This window comes from Puma concolor, chromosome E3 (assembly GCF_028749965.1).
Source record: "Puma concolor isolate L17-30 chromosome E3, mPumCon1.1.hap2, whole genome shotgun sequence".
Taxonomy (NCBI): Eukaryota; Metazoa; Chordata; class Mammalia; order Carnivora; family Felidae; genus Puma; species Puma concolor.
Genome location: NC_141682.1, coordinates 9925847 through 9938457, shown reverse-complemented (window position 1 = coordinate 9938457; position 12611 = coordinate 9925847). Strand labels below are relative to the sequence as shown.

Genomic DNA, 12611 nt, shown 5'->3' with positions numbered 1-12611 from the left:
AAAAATCTGCCAAAAAACAAGAGTCCAGGGCCAGATGGCTTTCCAGGAGAATTCTATCAAACATTTAAGGAAGAGTTAACACCTATTCTCTTGAAGCAGTTCCAAAAAATAGAAATCGAAGGGAAACTTCCAAACTCTTTCTATGAAACAAGCATTACCTTGATTCCAAAACCAGAAAAGACCGCACTAAAAAAAGACAACTATAGACCGATTTCCCTGATGAACATGGATGCAAAAATCCCCAACAAGATATTAGCCAACCAGATCCAACAATACATGAAAAAAATTATCCACCACGACCAAGTGGGATTTAGGGCTGGGATGAAGGGCTGGTTCAATATCCGCAAAACCATCAATGTGATTCATCACATCAATAAAAGAAAAGACAAGAACCACATGATCCTCTCAATAGATGCAGAGAAAACATTTGACAAATACAGCATCTTTTCTTGATAAAAACCCTCAAGAAAGTAGGGATAGAAGGATCATGACTCGAGATCATAAAAGCCATATGTGAAAGACCCACCACTAATATTATCCTCAATGGGGAAAAACTGAGAGCTTCCCCCCTAAGGTCAGGAACAAGACAGGGATGTCCACTCTTGCCACTGTTAGTTAACATAGTATTGGAAGTCTTAGCCTCACCGATCAGACAACACAAAGAAATAAAAGGCATCCAAATAGGCCGGGAGGAGGTCAAACTTTCACTCTTCACAGATGACATGATATTCTATATGGAAAACCAAAAAATTCCACCAAAAAATCTTTTAGAACTGATCCATGAATTCAGTAAAGTCACAGGATATAAAATCAGTGCAGAGAAATTGGTTGCATTCCTATACACCAATAATGAAGCAACAGAAAGAGAAATCAAGGAATCAATTCCATTTACAATTGCACCAAAAACCATAAAATACCTAGGAATAAACCTTACCAGAGAGGTGAAAAATCTATACACTATAGAAAGCTTATGAAGGAAATTGAAAAAGACACACACAAAAAAGGAAAAATATCCCATGCTCCTAGATGGGAAGAACAGATATTGTTAAAATGTCAATATTACCCAAAGCAGTATACATATTCAATGCAATACCTATCAAAATAACACCAGCATTCTTCACAGAGTTAGAACAAACAATCCCAAAATTTGTATGGAACCAACAAAGACTTCGAACAGCCAAAGCAATCTTGAAAAAGAAAACCAAAGCAGGAGGCATCACAATCCCAGACTTCAAGCTGTATTACGAAGCTGTAATCAAGACAGTACGGTACTGGCACAAAAACAGACACTCAGATCAGTGGAACAGAATAGAGAACCCAGAAATGGACCCACAAATGTATGGCCAACTAGTCCTTGACAAAGCAGGAAAGAATATCCAATGGAAGAAAGACAGCCTTTTCAGCAAGTGGTGCTGGGAAAACTGGACAGCGACATGCAGAAGAATGAACCTGGACCACTTTCTTACACCACACACAAAAACTCAAAATGGATGAAAGATGTCAATGTAAGACAGGAAGTCATCAAACTCCTTGAGGAGAATGCAGGCAAAAACCTGTTTGACCTTGGCCACAGCAACTTCTTACTCAACACGTCCCCAGAGGCAAGGGAAACAAAAGCAAAAATGAACTATTGGGACCTCATCAAAATAAAAAGCTTCTGCACAGCAAAGGAAACCATTAGCAAAACTAAAAGGCAACCGACAGAATGGGAGAAGATATTTGCAAATGACATATCACATAAAGGGTTAGTATCCAAAATCTATAGAGAACTTATCAAACTCAACATCCAAAAACCAAATAATCCAGTGAAGAAATGGGCAAAAGACATGAGTAGACACTCTCCAAAGAAGACATCCAGATGGCCAATCGACACATGAAAAAATGCTCCACATCACTCATCATCAGGGAACTACAAATCAAAACCACAATGAGATACCACCTGACACCTGTCAGAATGGCTAACATGAACAACTCAGGCAACAACAGATGTTGGCGAGGATGCAGAGAAAGAGGATCTCGTTTGCATTGCTGGTGGGAATGCAAACTGGTGTAGCCACTCTGGAAAACAGTATGAAATTTCCTCAAAAAATTAAAAATAGAACTACCCTATGACCCAGCAATTGCACTACTAGGTATTTATCCAAGGGATACAGATACGCTGTTTCGAAGGGGCACATGCACCTCCATGTCTATAGCAGCACTATCAACAATAGCCAAAGTATGGGAAGAACCCAAATGTCCATTGATGGATGAATGGATAAAGAAGATGTGGTCTATATACACAATGGAGTATTACTCGGCAATCAAAAAGAATGAAATCTTGGCACTTGCAACTACGTGGATGGAACTAGAGAGTGTTATGCTAAGCAAAAATTAGTCAATCAGAGAAAGACAAATATCATATGACTTCACTCATATGAGGATTTTAAGAGACAAAACAGAGGAACATAAGGGAAGGGAAATTAAAATAATATAAAAACATGGAGGGGGACAAAACAGAAGAGACTCATTAATATGGAGAACAAATAGAGGGTTACTGGAGGGGTTGTGGGAGGGGGGATGGGCTAAATGGGTAAGGGGCACTAAGGAATCTACTCCTGAAATCATTGTTACACTAGATGCTAGCTAACATGGATGTAAATTAAAAAAAAATAAATTAAAAAAATATATATCTGGCTATGACTCTCCCAAATAACATTTCCAATTTTATCCCACCCTTCTGATGTGGAATCACTAGGAACAAAGACTGCCCTTGAGCCTCCTTGAAAAAGACTATGCCAGGTCCTCCTCACTGCTTAGATGGTAGCCAGACCCCAGGAACCTGAAGCTTGGGGACAGATCTTTCAGCTAAAGAAGCCCTCCACCTGACAGCTGGTCTTTTTTTCCCCTTAAGTTTACTAATTTACTTGGAGAGGAGAGAGAGGGAGCAGGGTAAGGGTAGGGGCAAAGAGAGAGGGGAAAGAGAGAATCCCAAGCAGACGCCTCAGTGCAGACCCCCTTGCAGGGCTCGAACTCACCAACCGAGAGATTATGACCTGAACTGAAATCAAGAGTCGAACGCTTAACCGACTGAGCCATCCAGGTGCCCCCTGACAGCTGGTCTTATGTGAACACTGGAGACCCTCTGCATCAAAGGACTAGAAGGAGAAGCAGCTGATATGGATGTAGACTGCTTCCACCCAAGATCATTTGAACCTGAAACTCTTTCTTCTTCCCATTCATTCCTTAACTCTGGTATTAGCCTGGAAAGAACACCATCATCGGTATCTCCCAGGTCATTGCTGAAGGGGGTAATCTCTGGAACTTAGAACAGTTTTTCATTTTGGGCTAGGAGAAAACCTGGCCTAACTGACCCCTGGTCTTTTGATCTCTTTAGCTGGTTACCTTCAGGTTTCAGCTCCCGATCTAGGACCATTGGGTTTATTATGCTGCCCCTCGTTTGTTTTGTACAGTCATTTTTTAGCGTTGTACCTGTGGCCCATCAAACCCTTTGTAGAAATGATGGACCCCATGGGTGATGCTGGCTCAAAGTTTCAAGATGATTACAACCTTGATAAGATACGGACTTTAAATGGCGAACACCCAAGAGTTATTTCTCTTACCTTTCCTTGTTACTCAAACGTGGTCTTCAATGGCCTCCATTTGCTATGCATTTTTCCCTTTGACATGCAACATGATCAGGAAAGGTGCGGGACAAAACCACTAGATATGACCACTAGATATGATGATATAGCCTGACTCTGGAACAGTGATGATTTCGAGGAAAAATCTTGATCAAAAGGGGGGGGGGGCAGGGAATGTGAAAATGAATAAAGAAAATCTCATTCAAAAATGGAGCTGGGACATCTGGCTGTCTTGGTCGGTATAGCATGTGACTCTTCAACTCAGGGTCATGAGTTCAAACCCCATGTTGGGCGTGGAGCCTACTTATAAAAAAAAAAAAAAAAAGAGTGGGGAAGCACAAAGGGAGAGGACTGAGGCACCACCACTCACACACAGAGCAGCAGGAAGAAGGGAGATTTCCAATCTGCCCAGCAACTGCACGCTGCCCTCACCTGCAGCCAATGAGAAGCTGTAGCCAATGAGAAGCTGCAGCCAATGAGAAGCTGCAGCCAATAAGAAGCTACAGCCCAGTTCTAGTTATCCTTTCCCTCCAACGAGCTTTTGTGCCAAACAATCCCTGGAAACTTCCTCCTTTCCTCTCTAGAAGGTTGAGCTCCTCCTTTGTTCTCCAGACTTGCCCATGGTTCCCCCTAGTTTGCAATTTCTCTGCTATTTCAGAATCAACTCAATTGATGCTCCATAAACTTTGTTGCTTAATTTTTTTCATTTTTATTTTGAGAGACAGAGTGCATGCCAGCAGGAGAGGGGGGGCGGAGGGAGAGAGAGAATCTTTTTTTTTTTTTAATGTTTTATTTTACTTTTGAGAGAGAGAGAGAGTGCGAGCGAGGGAGGGGCAGAGAGGGGGCAGGGGGACAGAAGATCCGAAGTGGGCTTTTCGCTAAAAGCGGAGAGCCTGATGCAGGGCTTGAACGCTCGAACCACAAAATCATTACCTGACCCAAAGTTTGATGTGCAACTGACTGAGCCACCCAGGTGTCCAGAGAGAGAGAGAGAGAGAGAGAGAATCTTAAAATCTTAAGCAGGCTCTACACTGAGCCCCTGACATAGGTCTCAATCACATGACCCTGGGATCATGACCTGAGCCGAAACCAACAGAGGGGTTGCACAGAACTTAACTTTCCAAACAACATAAACTTACCTCTCTAACGTGAAAACATTTAATTGGCATGTCCAAACACATTAAACTTCCCCTTGTTGCTTTGTTTTGTTTTGTTTTGTTTTGTTGCACAGAAACATGAGGAAGAATTCCATACCAGTGTCAGTGCAGGGAATGGGGGGACAAGCCAGGCAATCAGCCAAAAATACTGACTCAATTTCTTTTCTTTGGAGAAGATTCAGGTTTTACTGAATAAGGATATTTAGGAGTACATCAAATCTTAATGGAGAAATCTTTATTAAAACCTTTCCTCCTCCTCCTCCCCTCTCCCCCTCCTCCTCCCCCTCCTCCTCCCCCTCCTCCCCTCCTCCCCCCCTCCTCCCCTCCTCCTCCTCCTCCTCCTCCTCCTCCTCCTCCTCCTCCTCCTCCAGCCCATGGGGCCTCCTGCTGAAGAAAATCTCCAGGCTCCACCAAGGATAGCAATCTCAAGAGCAGGGTCCAGGTACCCTGGGGCTGAAGGTTCAACAGGTCACATTTGCTGCTGTGCTCTAAGTAAAGAAATGTATCTTTGCACCCATTTTTCCTTTGGCTGTGCACAGACTTTATGGCCTTTTTTGGTAACGAATCTGCAGAAAAGAGAAGCTGACAGTCAGTACTGAGAACTTTTGCCTCCTGAAGAGATGGAAAGGGAGGGTCAGCCACTTGACTGACTTTTTCTGGCCTTGCTGCACCTGTTACACAGTTTCTGTTCCGTCTTCTGGTCCTTCTTTCCCCTTGGCCCTGTTTTCTACTGGAGACCATGCTTCCAGGCCCACCTCCCCCAGGAAATCATTTCCAACAGCTCTAGTGCGAAGCATGTAACCTGTACCATGCCTCTTAATTCTTTTGTTTTAATGGAAAAGCTTTATTGAGACATAATTCACACACCATGCAATTTACTCTTTAAAGTGCATAATTTAGGAGCACCTGGGTTGCTCAGTCGGTTAAGTTCCTGACTTCGGCTCAGGTCATGATCTCATGGTTTGTGAGTTTGAGCCCTGCGTCGGGCTCTGTGCTGACAGCTCAGAGCCTGGAGCCTGCTTCAGATTCTGTGTCTCCCTTGCTCTCTCTCTCTCAAAAATAAAATAAAACATTAAAAAAACTAAAAATAAAGCATATAATTATAATTCACTGCTTTTAAGTAGATCCACGGATGATGCAAACATTACTACCACCCAGTTTAGAATCTTTGCCTCAACCTCCCAAAGGGAACCTCATATGCATCATGCTGCTTAATTCTTCTTCTCCTTTTTTTTTTTTGTCGTTATTTTTAATTTGTGGAATTATAGCACATGAAATCTTTAAGCAAAAACAGGCGATAAAAGCCTGTCATGCTGTTTAATTCTCAACCACATTATCCTGGGCTGTTTGCCGTGGCCGCTTATACGGGATTCCTGCACTCTCACGATGCTGTGCACTCATGGAGAGTGGGGGGTCGTGGTTGATATCCCTGAATGTCCTCCAGCCTTCTGTCCCCTGAGACCACTCCTGAGGGTGATGAGAACCTAGGTCCGGGGCACTTTAGCCTGGAACAACTTGTAGGGTACAGTAGTATTTACGGGGCTCTCAGGCAGGTCCCAGCACAGGCAGGGAAAAACAGCCCAAAGTGGGGAGGGGTGAATAAGGGAGAGGCAGTTTTGTGAACATTTGAAAGCATAGCTGGGAATGTCTCTGACATCACTCCCATTGAAAGAAATATAGGCCAGCCTTAGGGACTGGTTGACCGGTGGCAGATTGTGGCAGAAGTGATGGTGTGTGACCTCACAGACAAAGTCATAGAAGGTTATGGAGTTTCTGCCAGGTTCATGGGGGCACTTATGCTGGAGCTTAGAACCACCTTGTTGTTTTCTTTTTTTCTTTTTTCTTCTAGTTTTTATTTAGTTTTGAGAGACAGAGACAGAGAGAGAGAGAGAGAGAGACAGAGCATGCGTGGGAGAGGGGCAGAGAGAGGGAGACACAGAATCTGAAGCAGGCTCCAGGCTCTGAGCTGTCAGCACAGAGCTCAATGTGGAGCTCAAACTCACAAACCATGAGATCATGACCTGAGCCAAAGTTGGACACAACTGACTGAGCCACCCAGGTGCCCCCCTCTTTTTTTAAAAATTATTTTTTATTAGGGGCGCCTGGGTGGCGCAGTCGGTTAAGCGTCCGACTTCAGCCAGGTCACGATCTCGCGGTCCGTGAGTTCGAGCCCCGCGTCGGGCTCTGGGCTGATGGCTCGGAGCCTGGAGCCTGTTTCCGATTCTGTGTCTCCCTCTCTCTCTGCCCCTCCCCAGTTCATGCTCTGTCTCTCTCTGTCTCTAAAATGAATATACGTTAAAAAAAAAAAAAAAAAAAAAAATTTAAAAAAAAAAAAAAATTATTTTTTATTAATTTTATTTATTTATTTTGGAGAGAGTGACAGAGACAGAGGAGTGAGCAGGGAAGGGGCGGGGTGGGGAGAGAGAGAGAGAGAGAGAGAGAGAGAATCCCAAGCAGGCTCCACACTGTCAGCACAGAACCCGATGCAAGGCTCCAACTCATAAACCGTGAGATCATGACCTGAGCCAAAACCAAGAGTCAGACGCTTAACCAACTGAGCCACCCAGGTGCCCCTGTTCTCTCTTTTATACCCAGCACTTAGCACATTGCCTGGCACATGGTTTGAAAGTTAGGAAACCAAGGCTAAGGGTCACACTTGTTAGTGGCAGAGGCAGGGTGATGACCTAAGTTACCAGGTTCCCATCCTGAGCTCATCCTGGCACTGTGGGGGTGTGCCCAGCACCCATGCAATCACATGGCCAGTAGGAACCCTGAAAGCCCAGACAAGAAATACTCACATCACAGCCCGCTGGGAGCAGCTGTTCCTGGTGAATTTATAGGAATGCACCCACTTCCAAGGAAGGATCTTGTGGCTATATTGGAAGCAGCAGAACTTGGCCACATTGCTGCCACCTAAAAAACAGGGAAAGGAAGGAGCCTGGAGGTGGCCCTTTGCTTCTCCTCCCAGCCTGCCTGAGAAGGGAGTGGGACAGCTCCATACGTGTGGCAACTCCGAGATGGACACTCAGGATGAAGATCAGGAGAACAAGAAAGCCAACAGGAAGGCTCTTCATGGTGCCACAAGCGGGGCCCTTCACAGTGTCCTCCCAAGTTCCTCCTGACTCCACTGGAGTCCCTTTTATAGGGTTGAGTCGTCCCTGAAGAGAATTCCAGAGAATTTTGTGGTTGAGGCAAAAACAGCTCTTTTGACCCTATCACGTAAGAACAACCTGTTACCCAAGGAAGAAGACTGGAAAGAAAGGGAAAGTCTTCTGAGGGAAGGGGAGGAGCCAGCACCCCACTGGGAGTTTCTGCCTGCCTCTCCCATCCCCTGCTTTTGTCTGAACCAATGCTCTCCTGTTTGAAAAGCAAAGGCAGAGGGAATGAAATAATAATTCTTGAGAACTGACTTAAATCACCTTAGAACACAATTGATGTTGTTCTGGACTGATTTCTAGCTCTTGGCCCTAGCTTTCTTTGCTTCCTAAACACTGCTTATCTCTTGGTGAAGTACAGACAGTCTCAGGACAGGAGCACAGAGCAGCCCAGCCATGATAATGAATGCTAAAGAACAATGCTCGGGCGTGTGCCCGTCCTGTCTTCTCAGTGCCACACATCACCTGACACACAGGGTCAGAGCTGCTTGGGGGCACTTCAAGCTATCTCTTCAGGGTTAGAGAGCTCCAAACCAGACAGGACATCACAATTGCCTGGACCCTGAACACACACACACACACACACACACAACTATATTCCCTGTTCCTGCTTTGTACCTCCTGGATCAGGCTTTTTGGGAGGGGTATCCAGGAATCTATATATTAGCCAGATTTGGCCAAAATGGGGAAAGTGAATTCTAGAATGGGGCAGTGAATTTCCCCAGGAGAGTCTGGGGGGCAGGTAGAGAGGGACTTTCACATCTGTATTTCATAACACTGTGTTCAGTCATATCCACCCCCGTCCTCCAGATGATGCCCCCTGGGGCTTTAACATTTTGAGTTTAAGGTAAAAGAAAAAAATCCACTAGCCATCTAGAACCATAGAATTTTTCAGAGCTGTCTGAGACCCTTTAAAACAACACCCACCCCCAACCACCCACCCAAGTCATCCAGACTGTTTTGACTACAGTTCTGAACTCACTGCTGACCTTGTCACAAGCTAAGACAGCTCAGACTTTGACAAAGTCTTTTTAGGTTCTTTTTAAAATTTGGCTGAAATCTGGGGTGTCTGGGTGGCTCAGTTGGCTGAGCGTCCGACTCTTCATTTTGGCTCAGGCCATGATCCCAGGGTCGTGGGATTGAGCCCCACTACAGGCTCTGCACTGAGCTTGGAGCATGCTTGGGATTCTCTCTCTCTTTCCTTCTGCCCCTCTCCTCTTCACACACACACACACACTCTCTCTCTCTCTCTCTCTCAAAAAAAAAAAAATTGGCTGAAATCTATATTTTCATTGCTTCCACCAATTCACCAGATCTGTTTAAAAATGCCTAATTTCTCTTAGCTTCTGTTAGAAGATGAAGAAATTGAGGTTTTGGCCGATTTGAAGACCATTGTTTTAGTTTGGGTTCCCCTCAAACAGGAGAGGAGACGAGGACCCCAGTGCAAGCAATTCGTGATCCCAGAAGACACCAGTCGAGGAGAGGGGACGGGAGGTGGGGGACAGGAGGACACCAACACGGAGGCGGGTGATCACGCAGGTTACTGGCAGGAGCAGCCACGGCATGGGGGTGGCTCTGAGGGGCTCGGGGCACCGGTGCAGAACAAGCCTGAGTTGGCCCGACTGTGGGGTGAAGAAGTGGGGATACTAACTCTCCACCTCTCTGCTTGTCAGTGACTGAAGGCTGCACCCCATCATCCCTGTCTTGTCCTAGGAGCGGGCCAAGCGTGCTTGGGATCAGGGGAAAGGCTCTGAGGCAGGGGCAGGTGTCCTCAATAAGCAGACTTTGGCTCACAGAAGTGAACGGTAAGGGGATATGCAGGGGGCCCCAATAGCACCTGCTACAATCATTATCATGTTTGTCCCCGAAAGTTCTCTTTTTCAGGCTGAGCCCCCCACCCCCACCCCCATGCCTTCAATTTGCCCCGCAAATTGGCCACCTTCCTACTGGCCACCTTCATGCCCCAGTTTCTGCTCCAGCAGCTACAGTGCGCTGGGCACCCAAAGGTTTCGTAAATGGGACACAATGAACAGTAACCACAGCGTTCTCCAATAGCATTGGCTATTGTTAATAGTGCTGCGGGGTACATGTGCCCCTATGAATCAGCACTCCCATATCCTCTGGATAAATTCCTAGTAGGGCTATTGCTAGGTCACAGGGTAGTTCTGTTTTTAATTTTTTGAGGAACCTCCACACTATTTTCCAGAGCGGCTGCACCAGTTTGCTTTCCCACCAACAGTGAAAGAGGGTTCCTCGCCAGCATCTCTTGTTTCCTGAGTTGTTAATTTTAGCCACTCTGACCAGTGTGAGGTAGTAGTATCTCAGTGTGGTTTTGATTTGTAGTTCCCTGATGATGAGCCACGCTGAGCGTCTGTTCATGTGTCCGTTGGCCATCTGGACATCTTCTTTGGAAAAGTGTCTACGTATATTTCAATACCTTGGTGAAGGAGGATGAAATGATATGGCAGATAAATTACTGAATCCTGGATCCTGCTGTCTTGCCCCCATCCTCTTCCCTGTGGTTGAAGCCCATGACCCCTACCCTCCAGCCTGCTAATCGGCCTTCCCACCCCATGTATGTATGGATATCTCAGAACCCTCAATCCCATATGGCTCCCGAGGTCTGGACTATAATCTGCATTCCCCACTACTCTGGACACTCTCCCAGAATCGGGCCTCTCCTGGCTCACCTCTCTGGGCCCCCCCTTCCTTTTAGCTGATTTGCCTCACTATAGACTGAATTGTGTTCACTAATCCCCAGTGTGACTGTATTTGGAGATAAGAGCCTTATAGAGGTAATTAAGGTTGGTGGCTCAGTCGGCTGAGTGTCCGACTTCGGCTCAGGTCGTGATCTCATGGTTTGTGGGTTCAAGCCCGCGTTGGGCTCTGTGTTGATGGCTCAGAACCTGGAACTTGCTTAGGATCCTGTGTCTCCGCCTCTCTCTGCCCCTTCCCCACTTGCAGTTTCTTCTCTCTCAAGAATAAAGAAACATTAAAAAAAAAAAAAAAGAGGTAATTAAGGTCAAGGGTGGGGCCCTAATCTGATAGGACTGGAATCCTTATAAGAGGTGGAAGAGACATCAAGAATGTGTGCACACAGAGCAAAGGCCGTTTGAAGGCACAGTGAAGAGGTGGCCACCGGCACACCCAGGAGAGAGGCCCCAGGAGAAACCAAGTCTGCTAACACCTTGACCTTTGACTTGCAGCCTTCAGGACTCTGTGCTCCAGAAATAAACATCTGTCATTTATGGCAGCCCGAGCTCACTGGGTTCTCCCAGAAGCAGATCCTTAGGCAAGGATTTGAGCATAAACAAAATATTTTGGAGGATATTTTGCAATGGAATATCCTTCTGCTGGGGGCAGAACACCCCGTTCTGTGTCTGCAAAGACTCCACCTTCCCAGCCTACAACCCATGTCGTCTGTTGGGGGAAGCCTTTCCTCCATCATTCCCAGCTGGATCCTGTGGCCATCCTCCAGCTCCACATTATACAGAGCTGAATTGCAGACGGCACTCTCCACACACATCAGCTTACCTGTCCGCCTTCCTTCTTGGACGGCGAGCTCTTCCCGTTCATTTCTTCACTGACTCATTCATGCAACAAATGATTTTGTTGTTGTTGTTCTCCACACTGTGTGAGATGCTGAGATCCAGAGATAAACAAGACAGATGTGGTCTCTGCTGCGGACGTTCTCGTGGAGGGAATAGACATCAGCAGAAAACAATTACCCAATACCTTATCAATTACCCCTGGGCATGTACTTTGATGGAGAAGCTTAGGGAGCTTCAGAAATGTACATCGAGGGAATCTGAAGGAGGCTAGGGTGCCAGAAGAGTCTTCCATTAAAGAAAGTGATCTTCGGGGCGCCTGGGTGGCGCAGTCGGTTAAGCGTCCGACGTCAGCCACGTCACGATCTCGCGGTCCGGGAGTTCGAGCCCCACGTCAGGCTCTGGGCTGATGGCTCAGACCCTGGAGCCTGTTTCCGATTCTGTGTCTCCCTCTCTCTCTGCCCCTCCCCCGTTCATGCTCTGTCTCTCTCTGTCCGAAGAATAAATAAAAACGTTGAAAAAAAAAAAAAAAAAGAAAGTGATCTTTGCATTTAGCCTTGAAGGACAACGTACTGGTTATTCCCCATTTGTACCCTCACCCTGCCCCTGCAATTCATCATCAAGGAACCGGGAAGAAGGCTTCTTGTTGGTTTTCATAAGCCTTCAGCACAGAGTCTGGAATCCATTTATGTCACACACGTTTGTTGGGTTCTCACCAGGCACCCAGGCACTGCCGCAGGCCCTGGAAGTCCACGGTGGACAAGACCAGAGTTGAGTGAATGGAAATGGATCCTCTGTCTACTGTCCCCAGTGAGATCTGGACATCGGGGAGAGAGCAGAAGGGGGCCCAGTGTGTTAGGAGGGTTTCCCCAGAGCTGGGCAGCCCCCGCAAGAGGTAGGCTCCATCCTAGTTTGGGTGTGATAGAAGCAGGGTGGAGTCAAGCCAAGAAAAACATATTCCCTGGCGTCAGAAAAGACAAACCTTTTTCCCATTCGCATGTTCCCGGTTACTCCACTTAATCCCCAAAGCAGTCCTGTGAAGGAGGTTTTAGTGGGCCAACCATCTCCTGCCAACGAAACTGAGGTTCCAAGAGGGGAGAGAATTTGTTCAAGGTCACACAGCTCTCA

At 46.3% G+C, this 12611-nt stretch overlaps 1 protein-coding gene across 1 annotated transcript; it reads right to left on the bottom strand.

Moving 5' to 3' along the window:
• Nucleotides 1-5153: 5153 nt before the first annotated feature.
• Nucleotides 5154-7976, bottom strand: CCL26 (C-C motif chemokine ligand 26). Its single transcript, XM_025923386.2, has 3 exons — nt 7782-7976; nt 7579-7693; nt 5154-5346 (listed from the first exon to the last, which is right to left on the bottom strand). The coding sequence occupies exons 1-3, from the start codon at nt 7852-7854 to the stop codon at nt 5250-5252; spliced, it is 285 nt and encodes a 94-aa protein (XP_025779171.1). The 5' UTR covers nt 7855-7976; the 3' UTR covers nt 5154-5249.
• Between the last annotated feature and the right edge of the window lie 4635 nt (nt 7977-12611).

Bases quoted from the DNA above. Each gene is read 5' to 3' on its own strand.
- CCL26 (XM_025923386.2), bottom strand. From the start codon at position 7,854: ATGAAGAGCCTTCCTGTTGGCTTTCTTGTTCTCCTGATCTTCATCCTG. The intron at 7,694-7,781 runs GTATGGAGCTGT...CCTGTTTTTTAG, and splicing joins CCATCTCGGAGTTGCCACAC to GTGGCAGCAATGTGGCCAAG. The intron at 5,347-7,578 runs GTGAGTATTTCT...TCTTTTCTGCAG, and splicing joins TGCTCCCAGCGGGCTGTGAT to ATTCGTTACCAAAAAAGGCC.